At 34.4% G+C, this 17,454-nt stretch overlaps 1 protein-coding gene across 1 annotated transcript; it reads right to left on the bottom strand.

The window, feature by feature from the left end:
• Positions 1–170: 170 nt before the first annotated feature.
• On the bottom strand, positions 171–17,028 carry LOC138692044 (zinc finger protein 235-like). The gene is made up of 5 exons (XM_069814882.1): positions 16,910–17,028; positions 11,516–11,613; positions 6,378–6,506; positions 6,055–6,140; positions 171–3,281 (listed from the first exon to the last, which is right to left on the bottom strand). The coding sequence occupies exons 2-5, from the start codon at positions 11,606–11,608 to the stop codon at positions 2,702–2,704; spliced, it is 888 nt and encodes a 295-aa protein (XP_069670983.1). The 5' UTR covers positions 11,609–11,613; positions 16,910–17,028; the 3' UTR covers positions 171–2,701.
• Between the last annotated feature and the right edge of the window lie 426 nt (positions 17,029–17,454).

Raw genomic sequence — 17,454 nt, 5'->3', positions numbered from 1 at the left:
AGAATACTATGAATCAATGAATGGATATATACATTACGAATTCATGATAGGTTAGGTTAGGTTTTTGTTATCTCCTGCATATACTAATCTGTGCAGGATTTTCAGAGCCTGGTGATGATGGTTTAGTGATGTCATTATTGGCTGGGGTAATAGTGGACATAGAAACGAAGTTACAATATAGAATTTGTGTGTTTATTTCATTATTATTTGTTGTGCTTCGTTACAATCCAGTGAATTAATACAAGTTCTGTGTTCTTCACATTACAGACAGTGCGTTCGTAGCATGGCCGGACCATTATAACATAACCTAAATAATATAAACAAGTGGTAAAAAAGTTTTAATTAGGGACGATGAAATAAACAAGAAAACTTTTAATTAAGGATAATAATAATAATCCGTGGCGCTACAGCCCGGGGAGGGCCTAGACCGACCACCCGGCTGCTGGCCTCACGCCCACATGCCGAAGCAGAGGTGGACGATCATCCAACCAGAATGGAGGTATCGTGTGGTTAGCACGATGATCACCCCAGCCGTTATAGCTGGTATTCGCAACCGGATTTCGCTACCTATCGTAGCTCCCCAAGTGCATCACGATGCTGGGTGGGCAGTGGTCCCATACACTGGCCGAAATTTCATGAGAAAATTTCTTCCCCCATGAGGACTCGAAACAGCGCGCATTCTGTAACGCGAGTCCGAGGCAGGATGCCTTAGACCGCGACGTCACGGCGCGGGACTTTAATTAAGGATAATGAAATAAAAAATAAACATCAATTTTAAAAGGAACAATTATTGTAAGTACAATTTTTAAATTTGAATGTTTTGTGGTCCGGTCGAGCTACGAACGCACTGTAGTATCGTGCCTATGTTCCTTTCCTTCACTAGATATCACAATGTTTGCACTTTCATTACTATGCACCTCTTATATCAGATGTAATTTCCTAACAATTACTTTTTCTTCAAATATATCCATATAAAACTCTAAAGTTTTGAAAACAATCTCCACAAGAAAAAAAAAATCCCTTACAACATATCCAAACAATTTTCACACCTAAAAGCAACGAAATCAGCGCTAGTATCACTGAGATTTCTGCAATCTCAAGAAGCAAGGATGTAGGTCTTTAGGTACCTTGGTATTCGAAGTATGGGTACAGTTCTTTAATAAATGCCTGCAACGTTGAGACCTGTCAGACCCTGGTGAGTGTCCATCAAAATGTTATAGAGGGACTAAATTTGAAAGTAGTTCCTTCAAAATACAGACAGCCATCCTCGCCAGACAGCTCATGGAGGTAGCAAAATCTACAATTCCAGGAATGGCATTATTTCAGGACACACGTGTGGAGTAACAGCATTCCTTACCGTGGAACGAGCACGACCAGGTTCAAATTCTGGTAGAGATTTTTCCGTGGTTTTGCCTCAACCCATTAAGAGCAAATCCTGGGTAATTTTCGGCACTGGACCCCGAACTCATTTTGCTGGCATTATCAACTTCATCTCATTGGGAGGCTACATAACCAAAACAGTTGATGAAGCTTCGTAAAATAACCTGTAACAGGCCTCTCCTGACTGCAAGCACAGAACCTGCTATATGATATCCACGTCAGTCCAATCCCAAAGCAGAAATTCCACATAGTCTTCATCGATTATATAAAAGCCTTCTATTTCAGTTTCAAATTGTTTAAAAGTATAACAATAAACACACAATCTCAACAACCCACACTTTTCCTTGTCTGTGCTGTCTACACTGTTCATGTGATATCAAATTAACAATAATATCTGAAATTATGTGCATCTGCTTCGAAAGTTTTCAATTTACGAATTAACCAACAATCTGGGATTGCTGCAATGAACATAAAACTGTCAGAATTCAGTTACATTCATTTTTCTTCAATACACTACTTGTTTTAAGTTGAGACGGAGATGGCTAGAGAAAAAACCATAAGGACTACATCTGGTAAGAAACGTTCTTTGTTACGCGATACTTTCCTTCCAAAGAACGAAAATTTAAAATGTATTTCTTTTCCTGTATCAAACGTGAATGACATTGTGGTTTTCATTACTGTTCTTTAAATCATAGCCAAATGTACATAATATTTAGTTAAACCAACCATGTAAACAGTTGGCCTTGAATCAAACAATAACAAAAGAACCTAATATTAAAATTCAATTAAAAATTATTTTCACACGAATGACTGCTATTTAATATCAATAAAATATTATTTTCACCAAAAATATCACTTTATATATTAGTAGTGAAAAAATATTGCATGCAACACGACATTTAATAGATTTTATTCACACGTGAAAATTATCTACTGAGGCGAACTGTAGAGATAAAATTTCCAATCATGAATAAACTCTCATATAAATCTCTTGTCACGTAAATTACTATTTTTAAAGCTCTAAAATCCCTGAACCAATTATTACACATTTTTTTTTCATTTTCCCCGAAAGCGAGAAATATAATCCTCAGACACCACAATTTAATACTTATGTAAAATTGCTTATATTTCGACATTACCTAAAATGCGGAAAATTCTATCGACACACGTCACAGCTGAATGCCTTACCGCCTTAATACAGCTTTCGAAACTTTTTGACGTTCCTCTCTTTTTAAACAGATGGCCCACAACAGACATAACTCTCGCCCGTATTTACGAGCGAATGCTATTTCAAATAAGTAGAGTATGATTACATCGTAAGTCACGGTTGTTGTATGGCGTGCAGAACTCTATGATTTTTTAGATCAATCAATTTGTCATAGATTTTCCCACAAATATGGCACCGGAATAGCTTCGTACGTTCGTGTGACCGTTCGTGTCTCTTCACATAATGCGTAGAATTGAAACGTTTCCCACAAACGTCGCATTTGAATGGCTTGTCGCCAGTGTGTAAGCGAGCATGTTGTTTCAGGTATGCCAATAGCGCAAAATTCTTTCCGCACACACCACAAGTGAACGCCTTATCGCCTGTGTGTAACGTTGCGTGGTGTTTCAGTTGTATGGATTGCGCAAAATTCTTTCCACAGACATCACATCTGAATGGCCTTTTGTTCGTGTGAACAACTGAATGCTTTCTGAGATTTCCCTGCAGCGCAAAACATTTCCCACAAACACCACAACGGTATGGCTTCTCGCCTGAGTGTACGCGTCTGTGAAGTGTGAGATGTGTCACTTGTTTTCCACAAATATCACATTTGTATATCTTCTTCCCAGCACGCGTGTCGCCATCGCGAGCAATATTTCTGAAGTAGGATAATCCTTTACTACGGATAACTGCAAGGCTGTGAACAAAATCTGCTTTTAGTAGGTGCAATTACGACTAAAACGCAATAAATCACTAACACTAATGCTATATCTAATATTATACACACTCACAAACAAAAAAACACTAACACGTATATCTATGATGCGTCATGAAAAAAAGCATAAATGACAAATTGATCACTTGGTGTTGTAACTTCCATCTAGATACAAAGAAAAGAAACTACCTCACATGCAAAAGAACGTCATAGTTCTATCACAGTCAGTCACGAATGTTGAGTTTTGAAGGTGCTAGGAACAATTGACTGCGCAGGTAGTATTTCGCAATGTCTGTAATGAGGTGATAGTATCCATCCTAGTGGTTAGCAACTATCTATGGATGCATATTTATTACGTTTTGAACTTCGTGACTATATATATCAGACTGTGGTTCTATCTTGTTCCATAGTGCTGAGATATTAATTTAATTTAAACATTTTATAGTATATTTACAAATAACCTGATTAATACATTTATGAAATGAACAATTGTTATAGTGTCATTTTCTTTAGATACAATGGATATGCAATTAGATGATGAATATGTACATATGGAAGTAGGATTTCGCACTTTATTTAGTACAATGGAGTCATGCTCATCAATTCACGTGGAAAGAGTTGGCGACACTGACTAAACAAAAGAACGACCATACCATAAATTGATAGTGATAAATCGAGCTGCAGAAATCATCACAATGTATGACTATGAGTGGTTGGAATTCAAAATTTCATTACACTTCACTGACCGAAAATAGAATGACATCATATAAACGAAATAGTCCAGCTTAAATTCGCTAACATCACACTATACACATGTTCTGGAAAAGTCCTATCTTGATCATTGTATAGCCAATCAATCATGACTTGTTATCAATCTGAACATCATAACAGCAGATTCAGGTGGCCTTGGAATGTTATCTCGGGATTAGTGAATAGAATTTCCGAGGTTTCAACTTTTGCTCCATCCGGAATTTGTTGTCTTTGGTATGAATCTGAATTTATTTCTCATTAGAATTTTACAGAATGAAATGGAAGTAATAATTATGTTTGTAAGTTTTAAGCGAATTTTTTTTTTTACGGAAAAGTCCGCTGTCGTTTTTCTATATATCAAAATAGGTAGGAATACACTGTAAACTCATATTTTTGTATAGTTTGGTTAGGTATAATATTTTTTCCTTACAATATTTATTTTTGCAATATTTGTAGACTGATATACAAGCAAACATTCTGGTTAACAGACAGATACATAACGACAGAGTACAAATAAACATACAGACTCATGGACATCCAGGACAGATATTCGTACAAACATACAGGGAGACATACAGAGAGAGATGCAATAAGTCCGCACAGTGTATCGAATCGTAAATTTCAACATGTTAATACGCCAACTTATATATTATTTATTTAATTTTTTATTTATTCTGGTGTAGTTAAGGCCATCAGGCCTTCTCTTCCACAACACCAGGAATACAAGTACAATAATAGAAATAAATCTAAAAAAAATAGACTATATACAAAGTAAAGCTACACAAGAAATAAAGAGAGAGAGAAAAAAAACACTATAAACAAAGTAAAGCTACACAAAAATATACACAGGCTGCAGCCACACAAACTTTAAATGAGTGAGTTATTTATTGGGTTATTTTACGACGCTGTATCAACATCTAGGTTATTTAGCGTCTGAATGATATGAAGGTGATAATGCTGGTGAAATGAGTCTGGGGCCCTACACCGAAAGTTACCCAGCATTTGCTCGTATTGGGTTGAGGGAAAACCCCGGAAAAATTCTCAACCAGATAACTTGCCCCGCCCGGGATTCGAACCCGGGCCACCTGGTTTCGCGGCCAGACGCGCTGATCGTTACTCCACAGGTGTGGACTAAATGAGTGATTAAGTATCATAATTAATTGCATCCTAAATAAATTAACTAACATAAACAAGAAACTTGCAATTTTAATCTAGATTGAAACAGAAAAAGAACACAACACACAAATAAATACTTCTAGGCATACTTAAAAACATTAACTAATACAAAATTTTCCAATTTAATCTTGAATTGTGATAAAGTCCGGCAGTCCCTGACGTCATTAGGTAAAGAATTCCAGAGGCGAGGTAATTCTACAGTATAGGAAGATGAGTATAAAGACGTTCTATGATGAGGGATAGAAAGAAGTGCTTGATGTCGGTTTCGAGAGTTGTAAGAAATTGAAAGCGTGGTAACAGATAATTCGGAGTAAAAGTATGCACGATTCTAAACAGAAGAGACAGTGAATGTATTGTTCTTCGTTCCTTCAGACGCACCCATGAAAGTAACTGGAGGGAAGGCGTTATATGGTCAAATTTACGAGTATTGCAGATGAATCGTATGCACACATTATGAACACGTTGTAGTCTCTCAGCTAAGAGTGAACTTACATTAGTTAGCAAGGAATCGCAATAATCAAAATGGGGCATTACAAGCGTCTGAATAAGATTGTTTTTTAGACTAAGTGGTAGAAATTCTTTCATATGAAACAAGGAGTGAAGTTGAGAAAATATTCTTTTGCAAGTGTGTGTTACTTGAGTGATCGCTATCCATAAAAATGCCAAGATTTTTAACTGTTTCACTGTATTTAACAATAATCCCATTCAATATTATATATTATATTTTTAGAATAAGTGAAGCAGCTCCTTTTGGAGATGCAATACTCGTAAAAAAAAAAAGAAGGCAGTGAAAAGATGAAAGAAGTTAAGCCTCACACACTTCACTTACCTCTCAGCTGAGACATCGTCTTCAGAAGATACTTGCTGTCCGACATCCTTCTCTTCCTGCAAGGGGCTCCACTCGCATGACTCTTTCTGTAAAAGAAAATTATGCAAAACCGAGACACAGGTCAATATTAGATGAGCACTGAATGCAGGGTAGGTTATGTGCTGCCGACTTCATTTTAAAACCTATTTAATCGAGGAAAAACTGCAGCATGAAGGAACAAAAAGCATGACGTTAACACTGAGAACCTCTGATCACCTGGCTGTAGCAGCCACATCAGAGTAAATCACATTGTGAGAAGTACCAACTTTATAAACTGTACTCACTTCAGGTTCACACTTCATGGCAAATGGTTCTGACTTTCCCGGAAATATCATCTCCGATTTCAGATCGCAGTTCTGATCCATAGTTTCGGTTTTTATTTCGGTCATGTGCAGGTCTACTGAATTTCCATACTGCAAAATACAGAATATAATAAAGGTCTTATTAATAAACACTCTCACAAAAACGTTTAACTTCCTTAAAATTATAAAGTCAATAGTACGTATGTAAATTTCTGACTAATAATCACTATATACATCGTGTATAAAATGAAATTCAATCAGTCGGAGCTAAAAGGAACTAAGTCACTTTTCACAACTTTTCAAGAGAAGCAAAAAACATTCCAATAATAACACAAATGTATATATATTTTTTTTATGTTATAGAAGACAAAAGAATATTTAAAAGTCTTAGTTCCTTGTTCCACCGTTCGATACGAATGATATCTGTTGTTAAAATTGTTGCATAACCCAAAACTGCATATTCTGACTTTGTTCCTTTTAGCTCCGACCGATTCAATTGTTAGAGAACTACGTCATAGTTTCGTCATTATTTTGTTATTAGAGCCCGGATGTTTCGAAATTGCCTTTTTTACTGGGTGGAAGTAAATCATTATTAGCAAATTACACAAATGTGATTTCGAGTAAATCAAAGTGATAAGGACAAATTTTATTTTGTCTATTTTGCCTTTTTAAGGTGTTTCTTACTAATAAATGCCTCATTTTGTCATTTTAAAGCGCTATTTCTTTTTTATTTGCAATTTTATAATTAATTGTAATATAATTTCTATAAAATTTAAATATTTGAAACAATGACTATGCTTTAATACTATTGGTGTAATATGAATAATGGTCGAAAATCCACAGTTACAAATATAATATTGTCATGTCTTCACTGTATCAACAATCAGCTTTATAATTTCAAATATTAACCTCGTTGTTTATTTAATATTTATATAAATGAAATTATTTTAAAATGGAACCAAATCTACACATCAGGCATCAAAATAACCAGTGCTCTAACATTAAATACCTTACTCTATGCCGATGATCAAGTCATAATTTCCAATTCAGAGGATAATTTACAAAGAGGATTGTATACATTAAATAAAATATTCAAAGATTTTGGGATGGAAATTTCAGCACAAAAATCAAAAGTAATGGTATTTTTAGGACAAGACCCAGTCAGAAGTAAGATAATACACAATAACGAATGCCTCGAACAAGTGCAAAATTTCAATTATCTGGGTTGTGAAATATCTTATCAAAATGAAAAAGATGTGAACAAGAAAATTACCAAATTTACACAAATTCTTGGAATAATAAACAATGCATTAAAAGCTAAATTAGTACAAAAATCTACAAGAATAAAAATATATAATACACTAGCACTACCCACCCTTTTATACGGAAGCGAGATTTGGTCATTAAAGAAAAAAGACATGAACAGAATCAAAGCAACGGAAATGAAATTTTTGAGGAGGACAGCAGGATATACTCTTTTAGACCGAAAAAGGAATGAAGAAATTTTAGAACAATTAGAAGTAGAGTCAGTAGAAGAAAAAATCAGCAGACACAAATTCAATTGGCTAGATCATGTAAGAAGAATGGAAAATTCAAGAATCCCAAAAATTATGATGCAATATAAACCTAGAGGACATCGTCGACCAGGAAGACCTTTAAGAAGACTGCTAGATGGGGCCGAAACAGGTCTACAGAGGCCTAATTCGTGAAGGATGATGATGATGATGAAGCTCGTTGTCACGTAGCATTTCCAATTGTTTACTTTCATATTTTCAAATCTTATTGTTACAACTCTGTGCTACACGTGTTTATTATTGTAGGAGAAAGAAATTTGAGTGAGAAACATTTAGTTGTTGTCAGGTGTCAGAAGGTGTAAGATTGGTTAGCTAGAATTCCTGAATTCAGTAAACCATTGTAAAGTAAAATTCACGCTTACGTAAGTCAATTTGGTGCCCATGTGATTTCAACCGATGGAACAGTTTTGTTATGTAAGGTTTGTGAAAAGACAGTTAATCACGAAAAGAAGTCTTTTATAAGTATACATGTGTCACCTACGAAGTAAATATGTGAGTCGCAACTTGCGATTTCTTTCTCTGGAAATACGTGAAGGCACAAGTCTACAAACGTAAGTCGAGAACACAGAAGAACTGAAAGCTACCATCCGTCAAGAAATTGTGGTAATATCACTAGAAATGAAGAGATGGAAAAAAAAAATGTTATGTTTTATTTAACGACGCTCGCAACTGCAGAGGTTATATCAGTGTCGCCAGATGTGCCAGAATTTTGTCCCGCAGGAGTTCTTTTACATGCCAGTAAATCTACTGACATAAGCCTGTCGCATTTAAGCACACTTAAATGCCATCGACCTGCCCCGGGATCGAACCCGCAACCTTGGGCATAGAAGGCCAGCGCTATACCAACTCGCCAACCAGGTCGACTGAAGAGATGGATAACGTACAACTTGAAGGCGAGACTTCACAAAAGTACGGGGTATAAAGATCGGCACTTGGACAGGATTATTTTCAAAATTAAGTGGCAGGATATGTTCTTTCAAACTGTGAAATAAAATTCTGAATAGCTTCTATCATAGCTTTGTTATTTATTAGAGTGCAGGGGAAAAAGGTGGCATGTCCACTTTCAGGGAAAATTCAGATTTCCATTCGCTTATATACTTCATATGAAGTGTATTCATTCTACACTTAGAAAAGGGGAAGAAAGTTCTCAGTTACCGAATAACTGCTGGTTAAATTATCAGTATTATATTTGGAATGATAAGAGTTTGTAATTTTAAAATTGATTTCCTGAGAATTATTTAAAAGTGGACATCCCCCTTTTTTCCCCTGGACTCTTATTATTTGAAATTCGAGAGTCATTTCTGCCAAATTCTGTATAATATTGCTCACTCCAATTTCTAAAGAGAGAATATCATCGAAATGATAGCCGTCCAAATCTTAGATTTAAAATATCGGCATCCTAATCAATTCAAATGAACAAAAAAGAAAATGTAAATTAATGTTAAAAAAATACATAATGAAATTTAAAAAAATAACATTCTGCAACAAGTTGTGGTAGCTATCAAAACGATAAAAATTTACTGAAAATAAATAATATAAATTTAATATTATAAAGATGAATAGACATGGTGATTGATGATGTTCAATGAAGATTTTAAAATGGTTGATGCAATTGTCTGAAGAGACTTATCAGCAACCTTTAATTTTCTGAGTACCTCCAATGTAAATTTGGGAATTGTTCCTTGCGCACCAAACATAAGTCAAATGACATTCCAATCTTGAATATTATATTTATGGCTGAGATCATCACAGTATGGAAGGTAAATAGCGTGTTTCTCTTCAAGTACCTGCTTTGGTTGATCTTCATTAATTTCGAACCTTACAGTAGGGTCAAGAATGAGACCAGTTTTTTTATCAACAGTAATCTCACTAGACGTTTTGATTTATCTAGAGAAAATCAAAACTCGAGTGGGATTTAATTGACTATTACACGATTAGAAGAAAGTATATAAAGATTAGAAGTAACGAAGTACTCCAATACAATAAAATATTAACTGACTTGCGAAAATACAACTGTCTTCAAATATATTATTGTACCATCTCAACATTACAAATATTACGCTAGATGCATGCTAGATGGCAGTAGTGAGCAATGTCTTCTCGTCGAGAAGTTCTTGATCTATTATAACGATGGCAATGTTATTAGTCAAGAAGGCTTTGTTGATTCAGTTTCACTTTTATTAAAATGCAACATTCCACTTCAATTATCCGAATCCCAGTAATCAACGTCACTTGACAGATGATTTTCAATAAATCTTAATATTAAACAATCTCTGATACGTGACTATCCATAATATCATATAGCAGAAGCTGTAACATAACCTAACTAATATACACAAGTGTTAGAAAAGTTTTAATTAACGACGATGACATAAAAAATAAACATGAATAATTTTAAAAGGAATAATTATTGAATGTACAATTTTCAAATTTGAATGTGGTTGGTGGTTCAATTGATGTTATATTGGACGTGTGCGTAATAGAAGTGGAACTCGTTGATTTAGGCCTACATGGTGTATTCAACTTATTCAGGATTTCCGAATGAATAATTTTAAAAGGAATAATTATTGAATGTACAATTTTCAAATTTGAATGTGGTTGGTGGTTCAATTGCTCTTATATTGGACGTGTGCGTAATAGAAGTGGAGCTCGTTGATTTAGGCCTACATGGTGTATTCAACTTATTCAGGATTTCCGAATGGTGCTCTTCATTTATTTGTAAATCGGATTTCAGAAGATGCATAGGTATGATCAGTGATTTTTATTAATTCTTGTTCTTGAATGCCAATGAGAGTCATATTTGAAACTGCTGTGCATCGACTGGAGTGGTTTGTAATTATATATATATATTTTTTTTTTGACGTCCAGACCAGCGCAGTTTCAAATGTTGGCAAACAAAGAAACAAATGCTAGGGACGCGATAAAATTAAACAAATGCTAGGGACGCGATAAAATTGTGCAATAAGCAGCCATGATTGGTTGAAATACGTCCTTTCGTACCGTTTTATTGGTCAAAAGTAGTATGACGTAGTAAGAGTGTAATAGTCTCAGAAAAACATTTCACTTCAAAATGTATGTCAAATCAGTAGAAAAATATATGGCAGGAAATATAATCACATTTTAAAATTACATATAATTTTAATTGACACTATTTGCTATTTTCGGTTCACTGTCGATTAAATCAGAAACTATAAGTGCATTCTCGATATCTCTCGCATCATTACCACAGCGAGACAAGTACAAATACACGCCAGTCTGCAACTGAAAACTATGATCGAGGCAAGAAATAAATTACGACATTGTTTCCTCTCGTGTTCTAGCGAGCAACATTCCTCACTACATCAACTAGTAGCAAGCCATTTCAAACACCAATGATGTCATTTTAAGGATTTACTTTGTCACAACAGCCAAAGTGCATTCTCAGAGTATTTCATTGAACACAATGGCAAAAGCAGTACACAATCATTAAAGAAAACACTGTGCCTCCTATGATCTAGTTCTTTCATGGAATTATATAAATAGCAATATACACTCAATGTAGCCCACCTGCAACAAAGGTTTCTTCTCTTCTACATCTACGCAATCACGTGTTCGTATAGAGAGTGGATCGACTCCAGGTTCCGTCTTGATCATGTCCATCACGACTGAAAAATAAATTAATAAGGATCTTAAATTTACACGCAGTAACCTATGTGAGCTAGCTTACTAAATAATATCTAATACCAGATCTCTGTATTCTGGGCGTGCTATACACACAAAGCATAAACCGAATGTGTACATAGGCACAGATTACCATGTGGGTAGATTTTAGAGAAAATATACACTATTTATTTTACTAAGAAAGATGGAGAATTCAAGACAAACGTAATCACAAAGACATTAACCTCCGACCAATGTTATACTAGCAATTCCATGATGAGATAATACAACAGTTTGCATAGCACACCATAAAAGTTTCTAAGTATATGGAAATACATTTTCAAGTGACCAATTTTAGTGATGGAGGAAATAAATTAAATACCGATATATTGATATTGCAATATATTGCAAACCTAATTTCGATAAACTATATATATCGCAGAAAATATATCGATATATCGAACAATTATTGATACACCGCTATTCCCTAAGCAAAATGCATTTTCTGGCGTACATTTACTGTATTATAATAAAAATACTTAAATTTTAATATTCCTTTTTACCATTGAAATTAGCCTAACATCATAACAGTCAAAAGCATAAATGTAAAATTGTAACAATAAACAATACATGTTCAATACACTATGATGTACTGTAGGTCCTAACCTAAATAAAAGTTATGGTGGAGGCAAGGGAGTTTAAATGATACAGTGGGAAAGAGTTAAGTGAACTCTACATGGTTGAGTATTTGATATTGGAACACGATTCAATTATTCTAATGTTATATAGGATTCAATCCAGGACAGAAATATAATGCTCTCTTCTACCTAACAACGTAATCATTTTTAAATGTAAGTAAACAGAACGCATTGTAATTATTTTTAAATGTAAGTAAACCATACTTAGAATGTTAACAGTTTTAACAAACTTCACATTTGATTAGATACAATCATTCTATAGTAAGTTTCCACTGCAAGTTATTGTTACACTCCAACATTCCAAACAACAATGGTGATGATTATAGGGATAGAATTTTTATGTACTAAAAGATATAATAAGAAAACAGAATGTCAGCACTAGGTTGTGCACAGAAATCATAGATGTAAACAAATGCCACATCGGTATTAAATCCTTGCTTCTCTTTCCATTTCAGAATATAGAAATAAAAGTTTTGATACCCGTTTTGAGGTCAGACGGTTCCCTTTCCGAGTGACAGTTGCCCCTGCCTTGGAGAACATTAATAACAATATTAAAACAGTACTAGATGAACTTCCCGTCTGTCTCACGTCCGCACAGGGTGAATTTTGAATTTGGTGCTGGATATGAACAGTTTGAATTCGAATTCCAGTCCAGCCAATTAGAAGAAGATATTCAGTGAAGTTGCACAATTATGTAACTGTCCACCTTCAGTAGCACCATCTCCCGGGAATTATCACAGTTGTCTAGAGTGAATTTTGTTGTTATTGATAATGATAAAAATTCCACAAAAAAAAAAAGATAATTTATGAGAAAATCGATATATTATACGATATATTCAATCAAATTTTCAATATCGATATATTGCTATATCGAAACGAAAATATCGGTATTTCGTAAAAACCGATATATCGTTCCCATCTCTACACAATTTCTTTATAAGAATGTACAAGGGGAGAAAGAAATTTCTCCAATAAGAAAGGCCTATAACATACAGCTCAGCCCAGAGATGTACTGAAAGGTACGCTGAAATTTTGTGGATATTGTTTACTCCAAAAGTTACTTTGACTGGATCGTGATGTCATACGCGAAGTCCTTGATCTGCTTACCATTTTCACTCAATTTAGTAGAGCTATTTGACTCTAATTGCCCCACATAATAGTCAATAAAATTCTATTAGCAAGAAAGGACTAAACTAGAGCTAAGTTTGATCCTAATACTAATCTTCTAAAACTTCAACAATCTCCTCTGTAATACAAACATAACTTTGGTCACATTAGGAAAGATTCCCGCTAGTGTACACTAACACCATGTCTTGCATATAAGAATCTGTGACAGGTTAGGTTAGTTTAGGCTTTTGTTATGAGTTACATGTAGGAATCTGCGACAGGTTAGGTTAGTTTAGGCTTTTATTATGCTTTCCATATAAGCTGGGGAAAGGCAGGTGACTCTTTGTTTTATGATGTCAGAAATATAGTAGTGTAATGGCAGATTTTCCCTTCCGAATTTATCGGAACACACTCAGTGTTAAGTTATCCTTAGATACGGTCCTCAATGCACTACCTCATTATCGTAAGCTTTGAAGAGTTCAGAACACAATTAATCAAATTTCTACATACTCATACCTTCTACACAGCTATTGAATTATTTCTGCTTGTAAATTGAATTAATCTACCTATCATTCAATCATTGTACAATTTTATATAGCTCAACTGATGAATTGTGTATGACGTAAATTGAATATTTGCTTGCTATAATCTTATATTAGGTTTGAAGTTAAAATGTCCATTTCAAAACGTCCGCAAACAGAAATGTCCACAAATACAATGTCCACTTATACAAATGTCCACAAATGTAAAACGTCCACACATGAGATCATAATTTTTAATATATAAACGCTCAGAAATCTCCAATTTACAATGAATTTTTAATGTAAAATGTCCTATACATGAGATCTTAATTTCTTAATGTCTAAACACACACGAATCTCCTATTTACAATGAATTTTTTAATGTAAAATGTCCTGTACATGAGATCATAATTTTTAATATATAAACACACAGAAATCTTCAATTTACAATGATTTTTTTATTTCATTTCTTGATCTTGACTTTTCTCTTCTGGCTCTCCATGCATTTTTAAGTGATAAGATATTGCACAAAGGTAGCGTTTTATATCATTCCTGTCTTTGTATTCATGATATCTCCTGACGATTGCGTCTATCCGTTGTTGGTTTCTTTTTCATACTAGACATTTTGTTGTGGACATTTTTTATACTGGACATTTTGTTGTGAACAATTTTGTATGTGGAATTTTTTCCCTTGGACATTTTGCTCTGGACGTTTTTGTTTGTGGACATTTTTCGTCTGGTCATTTTGAGGAGGACAATTTAACCTAGAAGTTTATATTACAATCAATGTACCTATAGCTCAACTTATAAATATGATTTACAATAGCTGAGAAATAATCTGCTAGCTATGTATTATATATTTTTGTATAGCTCAACTTTTTACAGGCTTGTAAAATTAATTGATCAACTTGCTATCTATTGCATATTTTTGTTTTGCTCGGCAGATGAATACTTTAGGTTTGTAAACTGAATTAATTTTGCTGTGTATTCCGTGTTTTCGTATAGACCTAGTTCCACTGCTCGCTATGTATTATATATTCTTTTGTATAGTTAAACTACTTATTATATACTGGTATAATACATTCTTATATAGCAATCAGCGTAGCTGAGTCGGCAGACTCGCTTGCGTGTTGATTCGGACCTGCATATGGGCTTAGGTTAGAATACAAATTGGTTGATTACTTGGTTTGATTATTACCGAGGTTTTCCCCTTCCGTAAGACAAAAATTAGGTAATCTAAGGGGAATCTCCGGATTCACTTCATCTATCTAAGAAACTGTGTAACTTTGACTTCTTCCACATCTTAAATATTCATTGTGGACATAAGGTCTATGGAATATTATAAATGAAATAGGGGGAAGGACAATTCAAATCAGCAAGGCTTGCTGTCATGGAAACAACGTCGGTAGTACCGGACTGAAAATTGTCCCCTTGAATAGAATTTGCCATGTTGCCTTCTGTCGGGATCTTTTGGAAAAGAAAACATAGTTATATAACCATCGGCCGCAATGCGAGAGTTTAACTTACATGAAGGAACACAACACTTTCTAGACATGGTAATAACACAGTCTACTATATACAGTCGCGAAGCTTGAGGTGATTTTTTGCAAATCTCGTGGTAAAGCGCTCCAAGCGGTTAGCAACTAGAAACAATAGACTGTCCACGGTTGACTTTGGACTGTGTCGTATTTCCATCGAGTGCTAGCTCGTTGCGTATTTCACATTGATGCTTGTGAAATGTTCGTTATTGGTTATAATGAAAATGTTAATGGCTAAAATACAATAATTGGAATAATAATATTTTACTAGAGACGTAGAAAAATTAAGTTTGTTTTAATGAAATTTATTGATCACGTTTTATTTTCAATTCTGGTGGGATTATTATTGCTTAGGCCTACTTTTTTTTTTTCAAAGTATATGTTTTTAATTATAGCTGTTAATTTTGTTGTTATTTTTATTTGTTACTTTACTAGAGACGTAGAAAAAGTCTGTTACAATAAAATTTATTGATCACGTTTTATTTCCAATCCTGGTGTGATCATTATTGCTTAACCTCATCCCATTTTGTTAACTACGTAAGCCTACACTACAAGTACCGGTACACGTAAGTTACTCCCATTAATTCATATTTACATTATTATTATTGTTGTAAAGGGAAATGCAAATTAATATTTCTTGGTTTAATAGTTAATTATCGCTATAATCTTGAATGAGTGAAGCGATTATAGTAAATTTCAGTTCGTTTTGCACAAACAATAATAATATTAACCTATTTCTTGCAGGTATCTTCGAGTTTATGGTGGAATTTAATATACTTCATTAAAATAATAAATTAACTTTATGCATTTAATATTTCAATAATGGAAGCAAGGTGTTAATTTTTCCAAAAGAACACGACAGCGAAATTGTAACATATTTTCTCGTGTGCTAGGAGAGAGATCTGCGATGATGAGTCGATAGTAGCGATCCTAGTGGTGGGCAACTACCCATGTTTGCATTTTTACTACATATTGAGCTTCGCGACTGTATATAGTAGACTGTGGTAATAACTTAATTAAAATAACTACTGTTCATATAACTTACCAAATTTGGTTAAACGAGCGTTGAGCGGATTCCGCCTATTTTGGAATAGACACCGACGCAGTTAGGTTAGATTAGGTTAGTTTAGGCTTTTATTATCCCGTCAAGATGAAGGTAAAAGCGATTGAGTGTGATTTTTTGTTTTCTGTGTTGGCAGTTCAAGTACGTCGGTGTCTATTCCAAAATCGGCGGAATCCCCTCAACACTTGTTCCACCGCAGAGCGTTATTGCTCGGAACGTGACGTCATTCTTTCATTATAGGCCTTGACTACAGACCCGAAAACATGGCGGAAGTCCTACTTTGAGCGAAAGCCTCTTTTTTAAGAAGACATCATGGTTTATATGGAATTTCATACAGCAATAATTATGTTACTCTTTGTGGTAGGGAAATATACCTGACGTCAACTGAGCAGCCACTTCCAATACGAAATTCAATACGCCAAAATTTGCACCTTATTAAAAACCACAACTATTAAATAGTTTGGGATTGCTCACAATGTGAATAGATAAGAACTGTTTAAAGTGTGATCAAGTATGCCGTGATAACACTTTCTTTACAAGATGGTACCAGCAGAACTGAAATACCTCTAAACGTTAGGGATCCAAGTGCAAATTTTGAAGATTTACATTAAGAACACTATCGAATTCGAAAAATGATTATCTTTTAATGCTAGAGTGATCGAGGTGCTAAATGCATCATTTGCCACCCAAAACCTACAAAATCCCTTTCATTCCAACGTTTTCTTGACTTGTCAGTGTATTAATGATCCAAGTGTTACTTTCCATGCTAAAGTAGCCCTAGTACACTCGAGAGATGTGGAAAGAATTGATAAAAAGTTGCAGAAAAAAATTGAAGTAAACCAAATGGAAAAAAAAAAACTAGCTTTTCGACTTTATTGTCAAAGATACCAATGAAGCAAAAGAAAAATACTTACTTACG

Source organism: Periplaneta americana, chromosome 16 (genome assembly GCF_040183065.1).
Source record: "Periplaneta americana isolate PAMFEO1 chromosome 16, P.americana_PAMFEO1_priV1, whole genome shotgun sequence".
Taxonomy (NCBI): domain Eukaryota; kingdom Metazoa; phylum Arthropoda; class Insecta; order Blattodea; family Blattidae; genus Periplaneta; species Periplaneta americana.
Note: the sequence above shows the minus strand (reverse complement) of the source record. Positions and strands in the feature narration are given on the sequence as shown.

What these genes read in the sequence shown, in the direction of transcription:
- LOC138692044 (XM_069814882.1), bottom strand. Translation starts at nt 11,608, where the DNA reads ATGGACATGATCAAGACGGAACCTGGAGTCGATCCACTCTCTATACGA. An exon ending in AGAAGAAACCTTTGTTGCAG is followed by an intron (nt 6,507 to 11,515) that starts GTGGGCTACATT and finishes TGTATTTTGCAG; the next exon opens with TATGGAAATTCAGTAGACCT. An exon ending in CCATGAAGTGTGAACCTGAA is followed by an intron (nt 6,141 to 6,377) that starts GTGAGTACAGTT and finishes TTTCTTTTACAG; the next exon opens with AAAGAGTCATGCGAGTGGAG.